This window comes from Euleptes europaea, chromosome 3, assembly GCF_029931775.1.
Source record: "Euleptes europaea isolate rEulEur1 chromosome 3, rEulEur1.hap1, whole genome shotgun sequence".
In the NCBI taxonomy this organism is placed as follows: domain Eukaryota; kingdom Metazoa; phylum Chordata; class Lepidosauria; order Squamata; family Sphaerodactylidae; genus Euleptes; species Euleptes europaea.
Genome location: NC_079314.1, coordinates 85,536,202 through 85,558,107, shown reverse-complemented (window position 1 = coordinate 85,558,107; position 21,906 = coordinate 85,536,202). Strand labels below are relative to the sequence as shown.

The following is a 21,906-nucleotide window of genomic DNA, read 5'->3' as shown; positions in this document are numbered from 1 at the left end:
CTCCAGAAAAACACTTTCTTTGATGACACCCCAATCCTAGCCACTAGTGCTGGCATATTTGCCTGCAATGCAGAGGCAACATTGCATTCAGTGACGAAGGGCTGGCAGAAGGGTTGGCATTCTTCATCCTCAGCACTTAAGTGCTGGCATTCCAAAATTTAGGATTGGGACGCAAGCCACTGGTTTTTCCCCCACTAAGGATATTGTGTTCAGACTTGTGACTTCATTCTGCAGTCCTTCTGAAGGCAAGATGCCATTCCAGGTTGCCATGTGAATTGTGCCAGAAATAGGGATACCAGCTTCCAGGTGGGACCTGGGGATTCCCCGGAATTACAGCTCATCTCCCGACTACACAGATCAGTTCCCCTGGAGAAAATGGCTGCTTTGGAGGGTGGGTTCTATGGCATTGTACCACACTGAGGTCCCAGTCCTCTCCAGGCTCCACCCCCAAATCACCAGGAGTTTCCCAACCTGGAGCTGGCAACCGCACCCTCCCACCCCCACCCCCACTAGGGTTGCCAACCTCCCGGTACTAGCTGGAGATCTCCTGTTATTACAACTGATCTCCAGCTGATAGAGATCAGTTCACCTGGAGAAAATGGCTGCTTTGGCAATTGGACTCTATGGCATTGAAGTCCCTCCCCTCCCCAAACCCTGCCCTCCTCAGGCTCCGCCCTAAAACCCTCCTGCTGGTGGCTAAGAGGGACCTGGCAACCCTAACCCCCACCCCACCAGTGACCAGGCAGGACCTGGCAACTCTATCCAGAAATTTAGTCTGTTATTGCCAGAAATTAGGGTTGCCAGGTCCCTCTTCGCAACCAGTGGGAGGTTTTTGGGGTTGAGCCGGAGGAGGGTGGGGTTTGGAGAGGGGAGGGACTTCAACGCCATAGAGTCCAATTGCCAAAGCGGCCATTTTCTCCAGGTGAACTCATCTCTGTTGGCTGGAGATTAGTTGTAATAGCAGGAGATCTCCAGCTAGTACCTGGAAGTTGGCAATTTTACCAGAAATGTGCCATGTGCCAGAAATCTAGTCTGTTATGGCCACCACCCAAAAATTTTTTTAACACTTAGCACACTTGAGCCAACATGGTATAATGGTTAACAGCAGCAAACTCTAATCTGGAGAACCGGGTTTGATTCCCCACTCCTCCACATGAAGCCTGCTGGGTGATCTTGGGTCAGTCACAGTTCTCTCAGAACTCAGTCCCACCTACCTCACAAGGTGTCTGTTGTGGGGAGGGGAAGGGAAGGTGATTGTTAGCTGCATTGAGACTCCTTAAAGGTATAGAAAAGCAGGGTATAAATACCAACTCTTCTTCTCCTTCTACAAGGTTACTGTTGAAGGCACCACTCATTCAGGTAGACATCCAACATGGATCCTGACCTTGTGAGTGGTTCAACCTGCTTTTTTAAAACTGCAGGGCAAGCCTCTGGTTTGAATACCCGAGAATCATTCACATGGCCAAGACATATGTAAATACATACAATGAGATGGGATGGGGTGGGGAGGGAACCACCATACATTTCCCCACCACGGTATGTGCTGATTTCATATACACATCATATAATATATATGTAAGAATTGTTTTTTTAAAAGGTTTTACCGTACAAGATCCAAAGGCTGGTATTTATACCAAACTCCCCACGATGCCCAGCACTCATAAAGCAGATGCCTGTGGTTTTCCGCCCCATGAGTTCTTATGGACTTTTTACTTCTGAAACTACCCTAAAATACATATGGTTAAGGTGAAATTGGTTAAGAAACGTTCATTACCAGAAAAGATAATTTCTTTTTAATGTATAAGCCATGTAATAAGCCAGTTCCAGATACACAATTATCAGAAACTATTTTCCCACAAAGTTAATTCTAAATACATACAGTTGTTTTTATATTGCTATTGCTCAGATAACCCTTGGCTGGCATGTCAGAGGGGGTGCTACAGCCTACCAGAGAAAAATGTGCACAGAAAGAAAACATTTTACATAGAAAGCTAGTGGTAGAGGTTAGAAGGCTGAATTGGGATCTGGCGGAATAAACCTTTTTCTAGTTAGATATGTGAGAATGGAGGCTCAGGGAGCATCAGCATAACTCTGTGTTAAGGTATGTGCAAAAACTCCAAATGAAAAATTACATTGTTGTATTAAGGTATGGTTGGAAAGCATATGATACAGCAATATTGCTAAGCTAAGCAGGTATGTACTTAGTTGGGCCTAGATAGGAGAGCTGGTGGGAAACTTATGTATGACATCTTGCATTCTATAGTGGAAGGAAGAAGGGATATAAAGTATTATACAGCAAAAGCATTCACACTGTAACACTGCAGAGGTCACTCCCTGTTGGATATGGGTATAGCCTTTCCAATGTAACATCTCTGCACCTCTTAAGACAATCACCAGTGATGAGAGTTTGCAGCTACATGCATGCAAACCATAGTTTTGTGTGTAAAACATGCAGAGATCATTCACTGCCACAAAACACAGCACTTTGAATATTGGGATATGCTGGTAACTTTATTGGATTAGTTACTGCAACATGCTTTATGTTGGGATTGCTCTTGGAGACTTTTATGATGTTTCTGCTAATGCATCTTCTGGTGGGAAATGCTAGAATGATAACATAATATTAGCTCTCCTGTATGTGAACTAGCTTTCTAGAGCTTTACAGATATGATTCATGTGATTTGTGTTAAACCTCTAGAGCAGAGTTCCCCAAACTTTTTGAATCATGGAGCACTTTTCAGGAGAGAAACTCATCACAGAGCACTATTTTTCACCTACCTCCTATACGCTAAACTGAATGACAGTAGTATTTTTCTTTCCAATGTCTTCATGGAGCACTAGGAGATGTTTTGCGGAGCACCAAGTGCTCCTTGGAGCACAGTTTGGGAACCTCTGCTCTAGAGTTTTAAAAGGGACTCCAAACTGAGCATACCATTAGAAACATTTTCATGCATGAGTCCAGCCCTATGAGGGACTTTGCCAGCAGATTTATTATGCAAAAGAGCATTTGTGATAAATCATGGGTCTCATTTATCTCAAGGAGCATATACCTGACTTCTCCCCTAAATCTCTGAAAATCAAGATTAATGCTACTGAAGACATCAATGGTAAAAGTCATTTGAGAAAGAAACTGGGTCTACTAAGAAAATAAAGTGGAAAGATACCTCATGAAGAGGAAATGCAGCTTCATAGGAGCCATTAGTAAGCAATCGATTCAGACCTAGAAACAAAAATATTCAATATACTACAGGTAGGGCTGGAATTACTATAATATAATTAGGCTGCAAGTTGGTAGGAGAATGAGAAATTCTTTTAAAAAGTTTTTAAAGGTGAGACATTGATGGGAAGTAGCGCAAGTAAAGAGAAAGCATAAGATCTACAAATCCCCTATTTCACACACACTTTTCCTCAGAGTTCCTTGCAAATTGGGCTATATTTGTAGCACAGCTATGAACTTAGAAATACAAGTGACTGGGATGCAGGTAGAAGTAGGGATGGAAAATACACCCTTTTCATTTCTGTTTTTGTATGTTGTTATTGTGAGCATTTTCATTTTGCTCATTTTCACTGTTGGTGTTCCTGATTCATTTCTTTTTTATATACCATTTCTATACAGCTGATACAAAATGGCATTAGAAACTGCATAATAAAGACATGGGTTCAATTTGTGCAAAAAGCATGAATCAGGAAGGCTGTGAATATCCCCAGTAGCTAGTCACCCTTGCCAAGTAATAACTTGAGGGGCTCCTTAGGCTCTCACCCTAGTTACTAGGAGAGTCTAACGTAAAGGTAAAATTGTTTGATGTTCTATACATACCAATTTTGTTTTTTCCTTCTTCGTATTTAACTCTCTGTAAAATATGATGGACAATCCTAGTTCTTGTAGCGTTGTTGAAGAAAGTGTCTTTGTTGTGGATGATGAAGCTATTTTTGAAAACATCACAAGGGAAGAAGATAGTTATCATTCATGGCGCAATGGCATCGACAAGGAAGTGTCATTGACATCTCTGACATAACAGCAGCAGAACACAAGAAAAGATAAGTCAATGAATCACAGTGTGAAGTTTCTGCTCAGCAGGGTTGTTACAAAGACATTTTACATGAAAGGAAAATTCTTAGACTGTTAACAAAAGCTTGTGGGATGCCTAAGAGAATGTCATCAGCTTCCACTGTCTAGTTGAGCTACAGTGATTGGTGGATGCAACCAATTACCGTTGCATGTCTGAGGCTGCAGACTATTAGGAATAAGCCCCACTGAGCCCAGTGGGACTTACTTCTGAGTAAACATGCATTAGATAGGATGGCATGCTTGACATCTGTGACTCAGACATGTCAGTTGCCAACATGACATTATTAGACCTAACAAAGCTTTTGGGATTAGGGAACAACCTCACGATTGAGTGTCATTGCAAACATCTAATGCAGAGAGTGATGATTATGCATGGCTACACCACAACACCGAAAGGTAGATGATGCAGTACAGATGACAGGGTATTCTTTTATCCAGTTTTAATCTTACCCATTAAAAGAAATGCTAAGCAGTAGAAACACTCTCCTAAGAGATGAGTAATTGCTTTGATGTGAAACCCATAACTGGGAAATTTCAAATCACTTTTACAATAGCTAACAAACAGAATAAAAGCAATGCACCATGGTGTTATATAAAAAAATAGCCTTGAACTAACTTGACTGCAGCTGGGAACAAGCCAGCCAATTAATTTGTGTTCTGGAAACTTTCCAGGTTGCAAACTTCAGCTTTAGACCAAATGTCATGTTGCTCTATAATAAATGTCTATGTGCCTCCTCCTTGATTTACTGAAAGGTCTATTTACATGGACAAACCTAGGTTTTGGCCCTTTGTCCTTTGCCTCCCTGTTACATTTATTGAGGACACTAAGTGGTGATATGCTAAGTGAGGATTCCATTAAATATTCTCAATAAAAATACACCCCCATATACTTGAAAGAGAGACACAGATCCATCTTTTATCTGTCCAATGTCCACTTGCATCTCCGGGCACGCCTACCAACCACTGCCACTTTTGTTATGGTATAGCTGATAATAAGTTGTTCTTCCCTACAGTAGACCCCAGTTATTGTTTTTTTTTACCAGAAATAATCTAGGATCCACCTGGATTTCTGAAAGCAGCACCATGACACTAGTATTGCACCACACAGGAACCTTCTGGTTCCCAACCTTCAGTGGAAAAAAGGCCAATGATAACAATTACTATATTAAAGTTATTCACGTAGCATGAAAATGAAAGTAGCTCATAGGCATCCTCGCCCCATTTATCCTCATGCCCCACAGGATAAATCAACAGAAGTTCCATCAAATTTCTTTGAGATCCATTCATATATCTGTGAATCAAGTGTTCTAAAATATAGGACTGATCAATACTACTTTCAAAAACCTGTTCATGATCATTTCACCACTACCAAGTAGTGTTGGTGTTTTTCTTGTTGTAATGGCCTATGGCTAAATACAATAAAAGTTATGTGACAAGGTGAACTACTACAGATGGAGGCAGAACAATAAAAAAAATACACTAATTCCAGCCCCATGCACTGACCATTTCCACCCTACCTCTTGTCTATAGGGGAACACTGTCCCTTGCAATCCCCATGAAAAGACCAAATTGTGATAAGCAATAGTCCTCCCATAAATCACATGAGAGAATCAAAACATGCCATTTGAATCAGTGGACTTTAGTGGTTCACTAACTGCTTAGGTCTCCTTTGCTTTTTCTAGTTATCATAAATCATTATTATTACAACGTCCTCTGGTGCAGCATTCACCCCAATGTCAGGTAAGTCAAAACTGCCATTAGAAATTATTTTCTTTACTTGAAACTGTAGATTTTGGTCTGTGTTGATAGGTTCAGCTGTGCAGAGGGGGGCAGAAAGAGATAGGGTGCATACATGCAAGGTCATAGAGTAAAAGAGAATAGACAGATAAGCAAAAACTTTTATCCTACTTAATTTATGAAACTCGTGTTGATTTAGTGAGCAACAATTAAAAACACTAAGAACAAAAAAAAATCCATGTAATTGAAAAAAACACATTGTGTTACCATAAAGTCACTTGTAAACTAGCAAACACTAAAAGCAATGTATGGACTGGGAAAAGAAATATATTAGAAATCTTTCTAAAATAGCAGGGAATTTGGTAGGCAGGGAATCAAACAGGCTTCTGTCAGTAGGGAATTCATAAGTTTGAGGTGACTTCTCAGAAAGGTCTCTATGAACTGCAGTTATTACAATTTATGGCCCTGGAACTGGGAATTAGCTTAGAATATTGCAGGTGCTGTGTAACGAGACAACCCCTGTCCCCCCTGCTTTGGTGAACAGTTCAAATGGTTAAATCATTTCAGCAATTATCCTATTATTCACCACTTCATAGAGATTATTCTATGTCATTTTAACACTCATGGGAGTTATCTACTCAGTCTAATAAGTACCTTGCAGATCTCAGCAGCAGGCAGCTTCTACGCTTGCCAAGGTACAATTCAGAGCACTGACACGCACATGAAGTGCTCACAATAGTTGACAGCTTCCATAAGTGAAAAAATTGGTTTCAAAATGACATATGAACTGTTCTATGCTCCTGGTGGTTGTGGGCGGCAGTCTCAATAGATCTTACACCAGATGGCTTCTTCTGGTTCATTCATTCAACAGTAAATGAGTACTTGTTCAGCTATGGTGGAAAGATGAATGGGAACAGGATGCAGAAAAGATGGTAACATTATTTCTTGTATTCTGCAGTCCACAGGGACTAGTGTGTCTCTGACAGGGTGGCTTAAGAATTGTGTGGCTCTGACTTTCTGCCAGAGATCTGTCAGTTCGATTTTCAGGTTTTAAAGGTATCCCAGTACTTTTTTTGCTGCTGTTGTAGGAAGTTAGACTTTCAATCAAAGCCTGTGCAAAGCTACTCTAATCTAAACCCATTGATTTCAGTGGGCTTAGACTGGCAAAACAGCATGTGTGTGTGTGTAAAGTGCCTTCAAGTCGCAGCCAACCTATGGCGACCCCTTTTGGGGGGTTTTCATGGCAAGAGACTAACAGAGGTGGTTTGCCAGTGCCTTCTTCTGCACAGCAACCCTGGTATTCCTTGGTGGTCTCCCATCCAAATTAGGGCTGTCGATTAGGTTCGTCCCGAACCGAAAAACAGCCGAATTTCCCCTGCTTCGGCGGTTTTTAGTTCGGATGGAACCGAACTCAAAAAAGGCGGGAAAACGGGGAGCCAAATTCAGCGAGTTCGGGGTGTTCGGCGAATAAATTCAGCAAATTCGGGGTTCGGCGCATCAGCATAACCGTCTGTTAGTAAGCAGCATTCTCCTGCGGCCAATCGCACCTGCCCTGTCCTTGCTCCCCCCCCCAGCTCAGCTATTTGTTGGGGCTGGGAGCTTTGGGAGTAGGCGGCAAGCTCTGCTAATTGCAAACCCCCATTGTCAGAGATGCACATTAAGGAGGGGGACCCCTTTTGGGGCCCATATCTCAGCCCCCCCAACCCAATCTTCACAAAACTTGGGGGTTCTTGCAAGAAGGGTCCCCTCAAGCTACGCTGAAAGTTTGGGACCTCTACCCCAAAAAATGCCTCCCTGGAGCCGTGGAAAGGTGCAATTGTGTTTTTAATGGCTTTATTCGGCCGAATTTCCCCCCGAACTCCGGACCTCATGCCGAATTGAAACGGACCCGAAGCAGGGGAGTTCGGACTTCGGCATTTCCCGAATAAAAACAGGCCAAATTTTGCCAAATCCGAATTTTACCGATTTTTTTTCAACAGCCCTAATCCAAATACTAACCAGGGCTGACCCTGCTTAGCTTCTGAGATCTGACGAGATCAGGCTAGCCTGGGCCATCCAGGTCAGGGTGGCAAAACAGCATATTATTACACTATTTGAGCATACATAATGTGCAGATCTACTGATTTTAAACTGCCATTTTTAAGAACAGTAAAATTGTATTCTATTTGGTAGTCATTACTATGAACTTTAATAACATTATTATACTAGTAAGAAGTAAGGATTTGCCACTTTTTTACAGAAATGGTATGATGCAGAATAAAACACAACTTTTGATTATGAGACATACTGAATCCTACAAGCATTATCAATATCTGTTTTTTTCCCTTCAGGCACAGGGTAGCTGGTGTAGGTTCAGACTTCAGGGCCCTTTTCTGGCAATCAGTAGGCGGGGTCCTGAAGATACACTTCGGAAAGCCAAAAATACAATGTTTGAGTAATCAGTAGGAGTCTGTCTTTATTGATATTTTGGATACAGGTTTCTCTTCCCCCAGTATAAAATGCTAATGGCTTATCTAAAGTATCCTCTTGCTTGTGGCACCAGCTACTCACTGATGGATCCTTTGCTGGCTGAATGGGGCAGTGTAGCAGTCATTCTCCTCCAGGTCCGGAAGTCTTTCTTTGTCCAGCCTCATTGGCTTTCTGGGTAGCCATCCTCGAAACCTGCTTAATTGTTTCTCGATTCTGCAGCACATGAAAGGTAACACCAAAGGATACATAAAATTATCAGTACCACTGAACCATTTTCCTTACACACATTTCTGTACTTTCTTTATAAACAATGAAAGTTAAAGGGCTTGCAGAAAGTAATGGGAGTTAAGCATGGGCAGAAATTCTGCCATTACTTTCCAGAACACATTTATGTACAACAGGGGTCCCCAACCTTTGGAATTCGGATCCAGGGCGGTGGGTGCAACTGCAAAATGGCCATTGCCATCCGCAAAATGTCAGGGAGTGAGGTTATGTATAACTCCAATAGTAGCTCTTCAACATTTCAGGCAGAAGCTTTGTTTAACAGGATGCCTTTTAAAATGAACATACTGTTTCAAAATATTTTCTTGCATATACACCCAGCTTACCTCCAGTCACTCAGCTAAGATCCGTGTGGTGTGGTGACAGCAACATTTTTTAAAAAATCTGTCAGCCAATCGGAAGCCCTCCTGGGCAAAATCCCCATCTAGCCCCACCCATTTTCTAAAAACACTTGGTGGGCGCCAGGAAAATGTTGGTGGGTGCCGTGGCTCTCACAGGCACCACGTTGAGGACCCCTGGTATACAGTGTAGTAGAACCATATTACCTGTTTGTTTATAGCACTTTAACCTCACATTTCTACTAAGGGCAGCTTACAATAATTACAAGTACAAACTACTAAACAGCATATTTTTTTTAAAAAAAGAAAGCAACAGCATAGACCAATATAAAAGAAAGTAACATCACATAATCACTGAGCCACAATATAAAACAGAGATAATGGCATAGAAACAAACCTGCAGATCCCAATTCAAAAGCAAAAACCATGAAAACTAATTACTACTGAAAGATCAGGTAAAAATGGTGGAACAAGTCTAACAACTAGATGAGAACGGTGATTAGCACTAGGCAGATTTTCGGGGGGGGGGATTCAAAGCCAGGACATTGTGACAAAGAAGCCTGCCCTCCAGCAGCCCACTCACCTGACCCCCTCCCCCTCAGAGGCCCCTCCCAGAGAAGGGCCTTCTTAGCAGATTTCAGTTTCAGTGGGCGGGTTTAATAGTGTGATCTAAAAATAAAAATACACACAGTCAAACTGGTCTGCTTTGAGCACTTAAGAGAGCAGCGGAAGATTCTCTGAGCTTTGACTTCACATTCCTGAAGATTTCTATTGCCTTGCTTTGCCAGATATTGTGACAAAGGGGTATGCTTTCTGTATGCTCTACCTCTGTTGGGCTGTCTTCCAGTTATACTGCCCCACAGAACCCAAATTAGAGGTAAAGGAAGCTGATGAATGGGGTGGAGACTGTGGCGGGGAAATGCGGTGCAATCCTAAACAGAGATACTCCATTCCAATTATATTGAAGCCAGCAGGTTTAAAAGGGTGAAACTTTGCTTAGGACTGCATTGGTAGAGCAGGGATCTATAGTGTAGGTTAGGAGACCATGATGATAAACCTCTCCAGAGCCCAAATTTCTCTCCAGGACCTAAAGTTGACAACTACAGGCATATATTAGCTTAAGTAGCTTGTGGATTGCACCCAAAATCTCATCCAGTTATTATTAACATTAATAAAGAGCACCTCTGATCCCAGTGGAACACTGCTTTTGTCCAATTTGTTCTCTAACAGAACAGAAACACTTCTCAGTAAAATCCAAATAAGCTCTTGGCAAGTTTATTTCCTGAAGTTTTGTACATTTAATTTAAATTTGTGCCTTAATTGACAAACTATCCTAAGGACATTAAACAGGAAGATTTGGGAAGCCAGGCAGAAAGCTCTGGAAGCAGAACTTGAGAAAATTAATCACTTTGCTTCCCTTTACCACCCACTCATGTTATCACAGAAGGTGATTTTTTTAAAAAAGCCCTGCTCTGTCAATTTATTTCAGCTACATTGTCTTGGTATGTAATAAAACTTACAGACTCTCACAAGACAAATCATATGGTTTGAGAGCTGAAAGCAACACTACTTCTTAAATTTAATCATCTTCATTCCACAGGTGAAAACAAAGACTGCCAGCATAACAGCCATACGAACACCCGGATTTTCTAGCCACTTGGAGGTTCCCTAGAGGTTCTAATGCACAATCTTTTGGCCATGCTTAGGGCCAAGCTAGAAGTTACTCAGAGTGAATGCCAGCAAATTCAAATTTTAAAAAATGGAAAGCAGCTGTGGGGTCTGCAAGTTTGAATGGAAAACCCATATCGGGGGAACCCAATTCAGTCCTTTCTTCATCCACTATTTGTCTGCTCAAAACAATTTGTTCTGCTCCAAGCAAAGCAAAGAATATGAGGTCATCAGTAACAGACAAGGTTAAGCTGCCCTCTCCCCAATCTTTGACTCCTAATCACAGTCTCCAAGTCTGCTTTTAAATTTAAAAATAAATCAGGGAGCATCCTGTGTAACATCTAGTTTGGTCAAAACTGAGACTGTACAAGCAGCTAGGAATAAAATGATAACATAATTATATATTTAGCACATTGCTATCCCGGTTTCCTCCCTCCCCCTCATGGAACTCAAGGAGGCATACATAAAGATAGCCCTGAAGATCTCTACTCCAAATACTGATCAGACCCAGACTTGTTGAGCTTCAGCAAGAAACAACTGCTGCCAGTGTGATGAAGCAAGGTTAAAAGCAAAACGGACAAGGTTCTGCTGCACCTAAAACATCACTTTTTATTATTCTGGCTACCCATTCTTGAGTATTCACTACTGTTTGTATTTACAAATTCATCACTATGGTATTCAAAGTTTACTAGATCACAGCAACACGAACCTCTCACTACTCTAAGGAAAGAGAGAGAGAAAAACCCTCTTAATTTTACAATCAATCTGTTTAAATGTTGATTAAACTGGACTTAACACAAAATATTGTTTCCCCTAAAAAGTTTAGACTTCCATATGTAACTGACATGAATTTGTCCCATTCTAGGGTAGTTGACATGTGTGTGTGTTAAGTGCCGTCAAGTCGCTTCCTACTCATGGCGACCCTATGAATTATGAAAGTCCTCCAAAATGTCATGTCTTTGACAGCCTTGCTCAGATCTTGCAAATTGAGGGCTGTGGCTTCCTTTATTGAGTCAGTTCATCTCTTGTTAGGTCTTCCTCTTTTCCTGCTTCCCTCAACTTTTCCTAGCATGACATACATAAAAGTTTTTAGTACCCTGAATATATAAATGACATACAGTTCTATTGTATTTGGGTTTTTTAGTCAATCCAAATTTCATTCACTCTAATATGAACTAACATGACTGCAATTTTATTTGCTCCACGTCCAGTCCAAAACAAATTATACCCAAAAGAACAAAGGCCAGAATCCAAAGGATGATACTAGCTGTGCTCATCAAAACAGCAATTCTCCCGGTCAAATGGTACATTTAAACTGGAGAAACTTTCAAGGGCAAATGAGATGTGAATATGCATGGCACTGTGCATGACTAAACGGGATAGAAATACCTAACTTAGATCCTTGGCTAGTGAGTCAGGTGTCATAATGTCTGCCTTCAAGGTACTAAAGACATTCTGGGGAATATTTATAAACACATTTTAGAAAGGGAACTCTGGAAGAGGAAATGTTTAGGAAGCAGGGTGAATTTGAGTTCAAAATTTTTTACATGTGCATAATCTAAATGTGGTCCAGGACCATAACCAAAGTGAACAACCAAATATACCTCCATTTAATCATTTTTTAAAATTATATATCTGTATTTGTCCCAAGTATCCCAGGACCCAAGGTAACAACAATGTAAAAACAATATAAAACAACCTGATAAAACAAACATTAGAACAAAACATTAAAAAAAGAAAATAAAGAAAAGTATACCAGAAGTATATTTGCCCTCCACTTAGGCTGCCCAAACAGCTCCCCAGAACAGCTCTGTTTTTGAGCCTCACCATAAAGCAGAGAGTGCAAGATCCCCCCCCCTTCCCGATCTCTTCCAGGACACTATTCCAGAGGCATGGGGCAGCCACTGAAAATGCCTGAGCCTTGATTGTGGCAGAACGTGCCTTAGACAATGAGGGTACTGCTAATAGACCTTGCTGTGAAAAAAAATAAGCTTCCACGTGGCAACATGCAGGGAAAGTAAGTGGGCTCCAAGTCATGTTGAACTACAGGTGAGCACCAAACACCTTCAATTGGACCCAGAAACTAATCAGCAGCCAGTGAAAGGACCTTAGAGCACAAGTGATGTGGTCTGATTGGCTAGCCCCAGATAGCAAATAAGCTGATGAATACTGCACCAGATGCAACTTCAGGATCATCTTTAAGGGCAGTCCCATGCAGAGCTTGTTACTGTAATCTAGCTTCAAGGTTATGGAGGTTTCAGCAATAGCTACAAAAATTATTCCCATGAGAATCAAATGATGATCTGTGCAAGGAGTTGGTTACAGTCACTTTAAACCATTATTTATTAAATAATATGGAAACAAAAGTACCATAATTTCAAAACAACTATTCCACTGTAGAGGATGGATATTATTCTGGAAGATGTTTCTTGCATTTGGAGCTGAGGAAATCTGGTCAACAGACCACTCAGGTGTTTCCATCAACACAATTTTACACTTATCTTTATTTTTTAGAAGCATTCTATCTATCCTCTTCTGCTGGTCCTTTCTGTTTCTTACCACAAGGAGAACAGCCTTATACAACATTCATTCACAATGGGTAGACTCTTAAAAAGTCTGTTTCAGTCAAAGAAAATAAAAACCAGAAATTTTAATTAAAAAATAAATATTTGAGAGGTATGTAAGTAAAGCCAATAATAATTTGATCTCAGTGGAAATTTCTCACTGTAGCCAGGGTATTTACAGGGGTCCTGATAGTTTAAATTTTTCCTCCCTAGATTGTTCCCCATTGATTTTATTATCTGGTTTTCATTGCCAAAGGGGGAAAAAAAGTCACTCACCTGTTCAGGAACTTGTATCGACGGTGCAGGTAATAGATTTTTCTCCTGGAAGAACAGCAAAAATGAAGCCAGTCGAGAAGAAAACCCATCGTCAGTTACAGTATGAACTAGCAAGGAAGGAAAGGAGATTGAAGACAGAAGCCTGTAAGAGGTGGAGGAAGAAACTAAAAAGAGAGATTAACAGACAGAACCATCACAGAAACACAAAAACAGGGCTAGGTACCAGGGAAATTGTGGAGAGTTTTTGAGGTCTTAGTCTTATTACTCTTCTTCCTTCTATGTATGTTATGTATGGGAAAAAGGGGGCCTGGAGATATTTTTCTTTCAAAGGATCTTGGATACATTGGAGGGGGGAGACATTTTTTTTAAAAAAATTACACTGTCAACAAAGCCTGACAGTGTGCAATTGCCATAACTATGCATGCAATTGTTATCTAGGCAGATGCTGGGTTAATTGTCACAGCTTTTCTTCACGTATTAGTAATGCAGGGCACAAGCAACGTTAATGTATTTGACAGGTGCTTTTCTCCCCCATTTCTCTATGACAAATAAGGCTTTATAATGATGATGTAAAAGTTACTTTGATTAGAATGCCCAGTTGACTTAAAATGGCTCTTTTCTGCTTTCTTTTCAGTATTAAAACATGGGTACCAGTGGTGCCTGAGAAAGATCAAAGGGCTAATCAGTATCATGTGAAAATATGCTTGTTTTTCTGTTTCAAGAGGGCAAGAAAGACGTGGATATGTACCTATGGTGAATCTAACAGCACTTCCAGAATTACTGTAGTATGATGCAAAAACTCCAAATGCAGAGGAAGTCTGTGCATTTGACTATGGGAGGAGATGCAGAAGCTTAAATCGAGCCATTTTTTTAAAAGTGGACAAAACAGGAAGCATGAACCACTTATGTTTTCAGCTCTCCTGTATTTGGTAATGCACAAGATTCCTCTTAAACTGCATCCATATTGTGCCTAATTCCATAAAATGGAAGCTAGGCATTTAGTTCCCCTGTGTAACATCTAGTAGAATTGACTGCATGTCACGACATCAGAATATGTTGACTCTCCATAGTGGCAGCAAGTGAAGGAGAACAGGTGTTAATGCCTCTTCCTACAAAATCGGGGTGTGTTTACAAAGCTTCAGTTTCCTCCTACTGTCTTTGACGGTTTCATCTTCTGGGTGTCAATGTTAAAATCATTTTCCCTTTGTGCATTTATATCTCTTCTGGTATATGCTGGAGTCACACTACACTTCTCATTTTATGTATCAGAATATGTTCACAGTTATTGCAAAAAAAAAGCCTGACCAGAAGTAGTTATAGCTTTCAAATCTTCAAATTACAAGTTTATCATATAAATTTATTGTATTTTTTCAAATAAGGAAATACAAGAACATTATTGGTTTACTAGGTTAAAACTCAGCCTTTACTAATGCTTAAGTAATTAAAATATATTGTTTAATTCTTTGTTATTTGGTATGTATTGTAGTCATGCCATTGTGAATAGCCATTTAAAACAATGTGTACATATAAAATCTATGACTTAGATTTACATGACAACAAGTGAAAAAAATTGTTCCTTTTCTTTCTGCAGACCTATCCTGAAAAGCCACTCCTGGTGCTGGAGAATCTTTGAGAATAGTGTGAGATGTTGTGGGGTGTGTGTGAAGTTGGAAGGGGAGATCAGTAAAAAACCCTGCTCAGACATGCAAGCTGATAAAACATCCTTTCATTCACAGAAGGGGGAAGGGCTGAATCCAACCTGACATAAACAGGGTACATAATTACTGAAATGAACAGATTTTAAACGTTAAGAGGAGGACCTTAGTGTGACAAATCAGATAAAATTTATAAGTCTTTGACCAGCAATCAAAGATAAAACTGCTGTTGAAATCTATATGGGTGTGAGTTTGAAATATCTCAAAGTAGTTAAGAAAAATAGTTTTGTTCAGACAAAAGATGGTGGAGACGATATTTATAAAGCAACAGTATGACAACTCCCTTAAGAATAACCCTGAGCTGCCAATTAAATGGATTGGCAGAAGGTTCTGGAAGGACAGAAGGAAGTACTTCGTCATACTACTCAAGTGAGTAATGGAATTCACGACTGTAAGATGAAATGATGGCCACTGTTGTAGTTTTAAAGGAGATTAAATTAAATTCCTAGAGGATAAATATTTTATTTTCTTTGTCCTGCTTTGGGAGCTTCCCAGAAGTATCTGGCTGACCACTATTAGACACAGAACTTTGGATCTCCCTCTCCATGGAGTTCGTCTGTCTCCTTCTATCATAGTCTTCCGCCAGAGAGTAAAGATTGTTTTCTTTCATTTGTCACCCCCCACTAGCTATTATTGGCCCTCCTCCCTGGTTGTGTTGTTATGGACAGCATATGGACAGCATATGGGAGCTGCCAGGAGGAGAGAAAGAGGAAATTGTGTGGGGAAGGGGATACAGGTGAAAGTGTGGTATTCCATTCAAGTCCTTGCAGGCATCCCACAGTGTACCTGGGCCCGGGCCTGGCAGCTGGCACTGCACAACTGGGCCTGGCATCATGAAAGTCTGCCAAGGTTTTTCCAGTTGCTGGGTGGGGGGAGGAAAGGAGAGAAAGATGAAGTGGGGGAGATAAAGGTTAGGTTGGCTGGTAAATGGGAAGGAAAGGAGGAAGCAGGGAAAGGGAAGAGGTTATGGAGGCTTTCAGGGAAAGGAAACAGGAAATAGTGTGTGTGTTATGTGCTGTTAGGAGCCCTGTGGCACAGAGTGATAAGCTGCAGTACTTCAGTCCAAGCTCTGTTCATGACCTGAGTTCGATCCCGATGGAAGTTGGTTTCAGGTAGCCGGCTCAAGGTTGACTCAGCCTTCCATCCTTCCGAGGTTGGTAAAATGAGTACCCAGCTTGCTGGGGATAAAGGAAAGATGACTGGGGAAGGCACTGGCAAACCACCCCGTAAACAAAGTCTGCCTAGTAAACGTCGGGATGTGACGTCACCCCATGGGTCAGGAATGACCCGGTGCTTGCACAGGGGACCTTTTCCTTTTTTACCTTTTTATGTGCTGTTAGGTCACTTCTGACTTATGAATTAATGACCTTCAAAAAGTCCTATCATTAACAGCCTTGCTCACATCTTGCATGGTTTCCTTTATGGAGTGAATCCACCTCATATTGGGTCTTCTTCTCTTCCTACTGCCTTCAACTTTTCCTACTATTATTATATTTTCCAATGAGTCTTGACATGATGTGAGAAAAGTATGAGAGCCTCAGGGGAGGAGAAAATGAGATACCCATAAGTCCTTGCTGGTCCCCTGCTTATGTAAACTATTAGTAATGTTATATAAAGCAGATGTTAGTTTTTAGGTTTTAGAAATTCATTCATGCAAATCATATTTGACTTCAGAAATGTTTACATACAGTCAAATATACCAAAATAGTCTTAATGATATTTTGGAATTAATTTGGCCATCTATACTTCACAACACTTTAATTGCTCTTCTTAAAAGACCAAAAAAATATAATTTTGCGAAGGTAACTTCTAATATATGCTCAAATGTGTAGGTGTTCTTTGTTTCTAGCAATGCACCATACAAACTGGCAGGCTACTGGTGTCGAATATGCCAGATACGTCCAACAGACATGCACCTTCTGTGCTGCCGTACGTACCTGGATCTTCTCGACCTTCCATTGTTTTCAAAGAACTGTCCATTTAAAAAACAGCAGGGCACGAGTATGCAGGGGGCTCCAGCAGTGAAGGGGTTAAAGGGCCTATGGACAGAACACCCCATGAAAATAGCAACACTGCTACAGACCACCTTAATCAAAAACTGAATAAAAATTGTGGGCCACTAATAAGAAATAGCAACCATATACATTCCACTTTCATTTTTAGATTAGTTTTAAAAAGCGGAATGGTCAAAACAAAACAAAACAAACACACAAAAAATGACTGCACCTACCTGAAAGGCATTCTTACATTCATAACTTCAGCATATTTTCCAAGCACTTCCCATGGAGCATGCAGCTTTACGAAGATGATATCACTGTTTGATACAGATGACTGTAACAGAAAATGAGTTAACTGCAGACCTTGTCCTCAACAGTCCTACATTAAAGGCATACAGATAAGACTAATAACCATTTCACACAGTCAAGTACTTTGGGGAGGGGCTGTGGCTCAGTTTGTAGAGCATCTGCTTGGCATGCAGAAATTCCCAGGTTCAATCCCTGGCATCTCCAGTTAAAGGGACTAGGCAAGTAGGTGATGTGAAAGACCTCCACTTGAGACCCTGAAGAGCTGCTGCCAGTCTTAGTAGACAATATTGACTTTGATGGACCAAAGGTCTGATTCAGTATAAGGCAGCTTCATGTGTTCATGTGTTCCCATGCAACATACAGGCTGCATTCAATGTCTCATTTTAAGCCAACATTAAACTAACATGCACTTGAGCTTGGCTTGTAGTTGGGCTTTGCCAATGCACTGTCTTCCCCATTTTCACATTGAAAATCCCAGGTAGGAACTAATTCCATGTGTGATGCACCAATATAGGCATCCAGGTTAACTAGAGTTAGGTTCCCCTGCCTCCCAAACAGGGATTCTAAAGCAAGGTATAATTCTGAAATTGAATTCCGTTTAATGAGGGAAGGGAACTAACTCAGGTTAACTCACAAATCTGCATTTGTACATCCTTCGTAACTGGAGTCAGTTTTGAACTGTGATTATCCACATGGTGGTGGGGAGGGGATGAACAATGTGCACACAAGACACAAATACAAGGCAAAAAGCTGGGTTCGTAACACATCAGCTTAATGCTGGCTAAAAGAGACATCTGAATACAGCCTTTCAGGCCACTATGTAATAGGTGCAGAGAAAATGTCACAGTGGACACCGCCATCAAAACAGGTAATAATATTGTTATCCCATAAGAGTGGGGCATCTCCTGCAGTTCCTGAGTACATGATCTGGATTCAGTTGCGCTTCTCTTGGTCTGTTAAATAGGTGGTCCTCTCTCTACCTTTGGCTTACTGACAAACAGGATCTGACATGAATGGAAGTTCCTAGGACCGGATGAATGTGCTGCACTGTACAGCAAAGGACGGCCTCTGCATCAAAAAAGGGTGCTGCACATATGCAAAGGTAAGGTTTGGGATCTAAGTCATAATTAAAAATGCTGCAGTGATTTATGTTCACATGAGTCAGAGAAAACAAACAACAAAGAAGCATTGTTCAATACAATGTTCTCATGATTCTCATCCATACAACTGTTTTCTATCCTTTTGCTACTGGGTGCAGGATAAGGGAATTTCAGGGACACTAGATCAAAAGAGCCTGCATAAATTGCTGGTGTCCACCTCAGTGCTTGCAAATTAACACATTATGAAGTATACAAGTTGGGTCCAGGGTCCTCACCCTGTGCTCTGTGTAACAGACACACACAAGTTGCAGGTTCTCCTCAATTCCCTTGTGCGTGGTGCCCAGTTCAGATTGTGACTGAGATATGGAGAAGGGGCTTAAGCCTTCCTTCAGCACCTGAGAAACGCCTTGCAAATGTGTGTCACTAACTGTGAGGTGTTAAATTTTTGTGCACTTAAAGAAAGTGGCAAATAGCAGACAGGGGCAACAGCAGAATTGTGGGAAAACAATTGATTTGTGATCATGCATGCAAATCGTTTCCCCTCCCCCCCCCAAAAAAAACTATTTGAATATAGGTTCTTGTAGGTTATCCGGGCTGTGTGACCGTGGTCTTGGTATCTTCAGAAGAGTAACACTGAAGGACAGTGTCTCTCATATATGTGAATATAGACACAGAGTTTGTCAAAAAGATGATAGTGCAGATTGCAACTGGTGAGCCAAACTGGTAGGTGACAGAGAATTCCTGTTTGCTTATAATCTGGTAGAGAGGCAACAAGTTTGTATAATTTAAGACATTTTATGAAAGAGCAGTTCTACTTCACTACTTCAAGCTTATTTTATTATTTAGCTAATATTTCTAGAAGAAAATAGTTACAACTAACAAATTACATATTGTATATTAACAACTATTTTTAAATGCAAAAAACAGATCATAGAAGAAAATTTTTTAAGGTTTAAATAACAAATTATTTCCCCATTTTTGGCTTCTAAATATAACAAAATCTAAACAAACACAAAGCAGAAGGATTGTTATCACTTGGTGAAAATAGTTAAATTTTTGCATTGATGGTGTGCAGTATCATAAGTAGGATCTAGTAAAATTTAGAAGAATTCATTTTATAATAATATAAGCAGAGGACCCATAATGACTTGAGGGGGCATCCTATTTCCCCCTCCTCCATTATTTCCTCTTTCCCTTCCCTGAAAGCCCCCATAGCCTTTCACTGCCAGCCTCCTGCCTCCTTCTCTCTTTCCCAGCCACCAGTCTACCCACCTTTATCTCCCTCCCCATCTTCACTTCCCTTACAATGGCCACAAAGGACATTTATTTCTTAATTTTACAGTTGCTGCCTCTGTTATTCAGGGAAATTTTAAACCTCCAATGTAGGTGTTTCTTTTAAAGATTTCAGATTTTTCAGCAAACCTGGGGCTTTTCTTGGGTTTGTAGAAAGATCTGTCTCATCTGTTCATAGCTTCAGTTTTTGGATTTATGTATCCACAAATTTGGTTGCTTTAAAAGATAGATATAGTGACAAGTGTAAGAACCAGAAGAACTTGTAGGGCATTACATTTCACATTCCCCACTATTTCCCCCTTCTCTTCCGAAAAATCTCCCATACCTTCTCGCATTTTCCTGCTTCCTTTCCTCCCTGCTATCCACCAACCAACCTACCTTTATCTGGTAGCCTCTATCTTAGAAAACTATAGTTGTGTGGTACCAGCCACTAGGCTGGGCACAGTGGCACAGTGGCAAAACCGCAAGGTCTTGTGGGGGGGGGGAAACCTCATTTCCCCCCGTATCTTCTTTCCCACACTAATTCCTCCTTCCCTCCTCCTGGCAATCCTCACATCCATCTTTCCTTGCTTCCTCCTATCCTTCCTAACCTTTCCATCAGTGTACCTTTCCTTTCCATTCACCAACCAATCTACCTTCTATTTGCCCTCCATCTTAACCTGTATTATTTATTTACTTCATTTATACCCTGCCTTTCTCCCTGATAGGAAACCAAAGCAGCTTACATCATTCTCCTCTCTTCCATTTTATCTTCACATCAATCTGTAAGGTAAATGAGACTGAGAGTAAATGACTGGCCCAAGACTACCTAGTGAACGTCCACAGCAGAGTGGTGATTTAAACCTGGGTCTCCCAGACCCTAGTCTAAACCTCTAACAACTACACAACATTGGCTTTCATGTGGTGGCTGCTGTTCAACAATAGCAAGCAGCCAGTCTTGGGTAAGTTATGCAAGTTACACGCTAGCAAGTTATTCTGGGGTTGCTGTCAGGCCTAACCCTGATGACTCATCTGTTAAAGACAAAAAACAGCTCTAGATAGGACCCTGCCCCCCTGTCTTTTACTGACAGAAACCAAGGCTTGAAGGCTGACAATACTTTTCTGGTTGCCTAGCAACAACCCCGTGGAGAAGGAGCCCCATGGCGCAGAGTGGTAAGCTGCAGTACTGCAGTCCAAAGCTTTGCTCACGACCTGATTTTGATCCCAACGGAAGTTGGTTTCAGGTAGCCGGCTCAAGGTGGACTCAGCCTTCCATCCTTCCGAGGTCGGTCAAATGAGTACCCAGCTTGCTGGGGGTAAAGGGAAGATGACTGGGGAAGGCACTGACAAACCACCTCATAAACAGTCTGCCTAGAAAATGTCGGGATGTGACATCACCCCATGGGTCAAGAATGACCAGATGCTTGCACAGAGGACTTTTACCTTTAGCAACAGCCACAGACAGCATTTGTTTCTTAAATCTATAGGCAGTGTTTCTATTATTGGGGGGGGGGGTTCAGCTAATATTTTGAGGTTTCAGATTTTTCTCCAAATGTGGGATTTTTGTTATATTTGTAGAAAGATCTGTCTCGTCTGATCATCACTCCAGCCTCTGGATTTCAGTATCCACAGATTTGACCATGCTGAGAATTAGATATATTGATGATAACTCAGTGGGTTATGCAATGAGTTATATAATAATGCCTATACCTCTTCCAGTCTGTCTAATTTCTCTACCTTGTGTCAGTAGCAGAGATACCTATCTGAAAGCTGATAGGGAGGGGAATGTAATGTGCTATGTGTAGGAAATCTGTGACTTTCACCCAGGAAATTGTGTATTCCTTGGAGAATACAGAGCTATCAGTGCCTTTTTGACATCAGCAGCCATTACACTAATTCTCATCTTCATCTCAAGCCTGTCTGCATGCCTAATAGCCTAGTGCATGACAGCACAGTGAAGAATAGAAGTGGACATATACAGGTGACTCATAACCAGCACTTGCCCTCCTACACAGCTACAGCTACATTTTCCTGTTCAGTCTCACTATTTGATAGGTATTTTGCCAGTCAACTATGTTTTACATCAGGCTCAATGAAAGCATGAGATTCC

General features: G+C 41.1%; 1 protein-coding gene across 6 annotated transcripts in view; it reads right to left on the bottom strand.

Moving 5' to 3' along the window:
- ANO4 (anoctamin 4) overlaps positions 1-21,906 on the bottom strand; it is a 96,485-nt gene that overhangs the window by 34,306 nt on the left and 40,273 nt on the right. For 4 of the 6 annotated variants that reach the window (XM_056845828.1, XM_056845826.1, XM_056845827.1 and 1 more), the window contains 6 exons: positions 17,349-17,449; positions 13,404-13,448; positions 8,357-8,488; positions 3,818-3,924; positions 3,165-3,220; positions 1,605-1,726 (listed from right to left, as the gene is read on the bottom strand). In XM_056845828.1, coding sequence (XP_056701806.1) covers positions 1,605-1,726; positions 3,165-3,220; positions 3,818-3,924; positions 8,357-8,488; positions 13,404-13,448; positions 17,349-17,449 — 563 coding nt within the window. Of the gene's footprint in view, positions 1-1,604; positions 1,727-3,164; positions 3,221-3,817; positions 3,925-8,356; positions 8,489-13,403; positions 13,511-17,348; positions 17,450-21,906 lie in introns of those variants that run through there. The other 2 variants (XM_056845829.1, XM_056845830.1) reach the window with 2 other exon arrangements.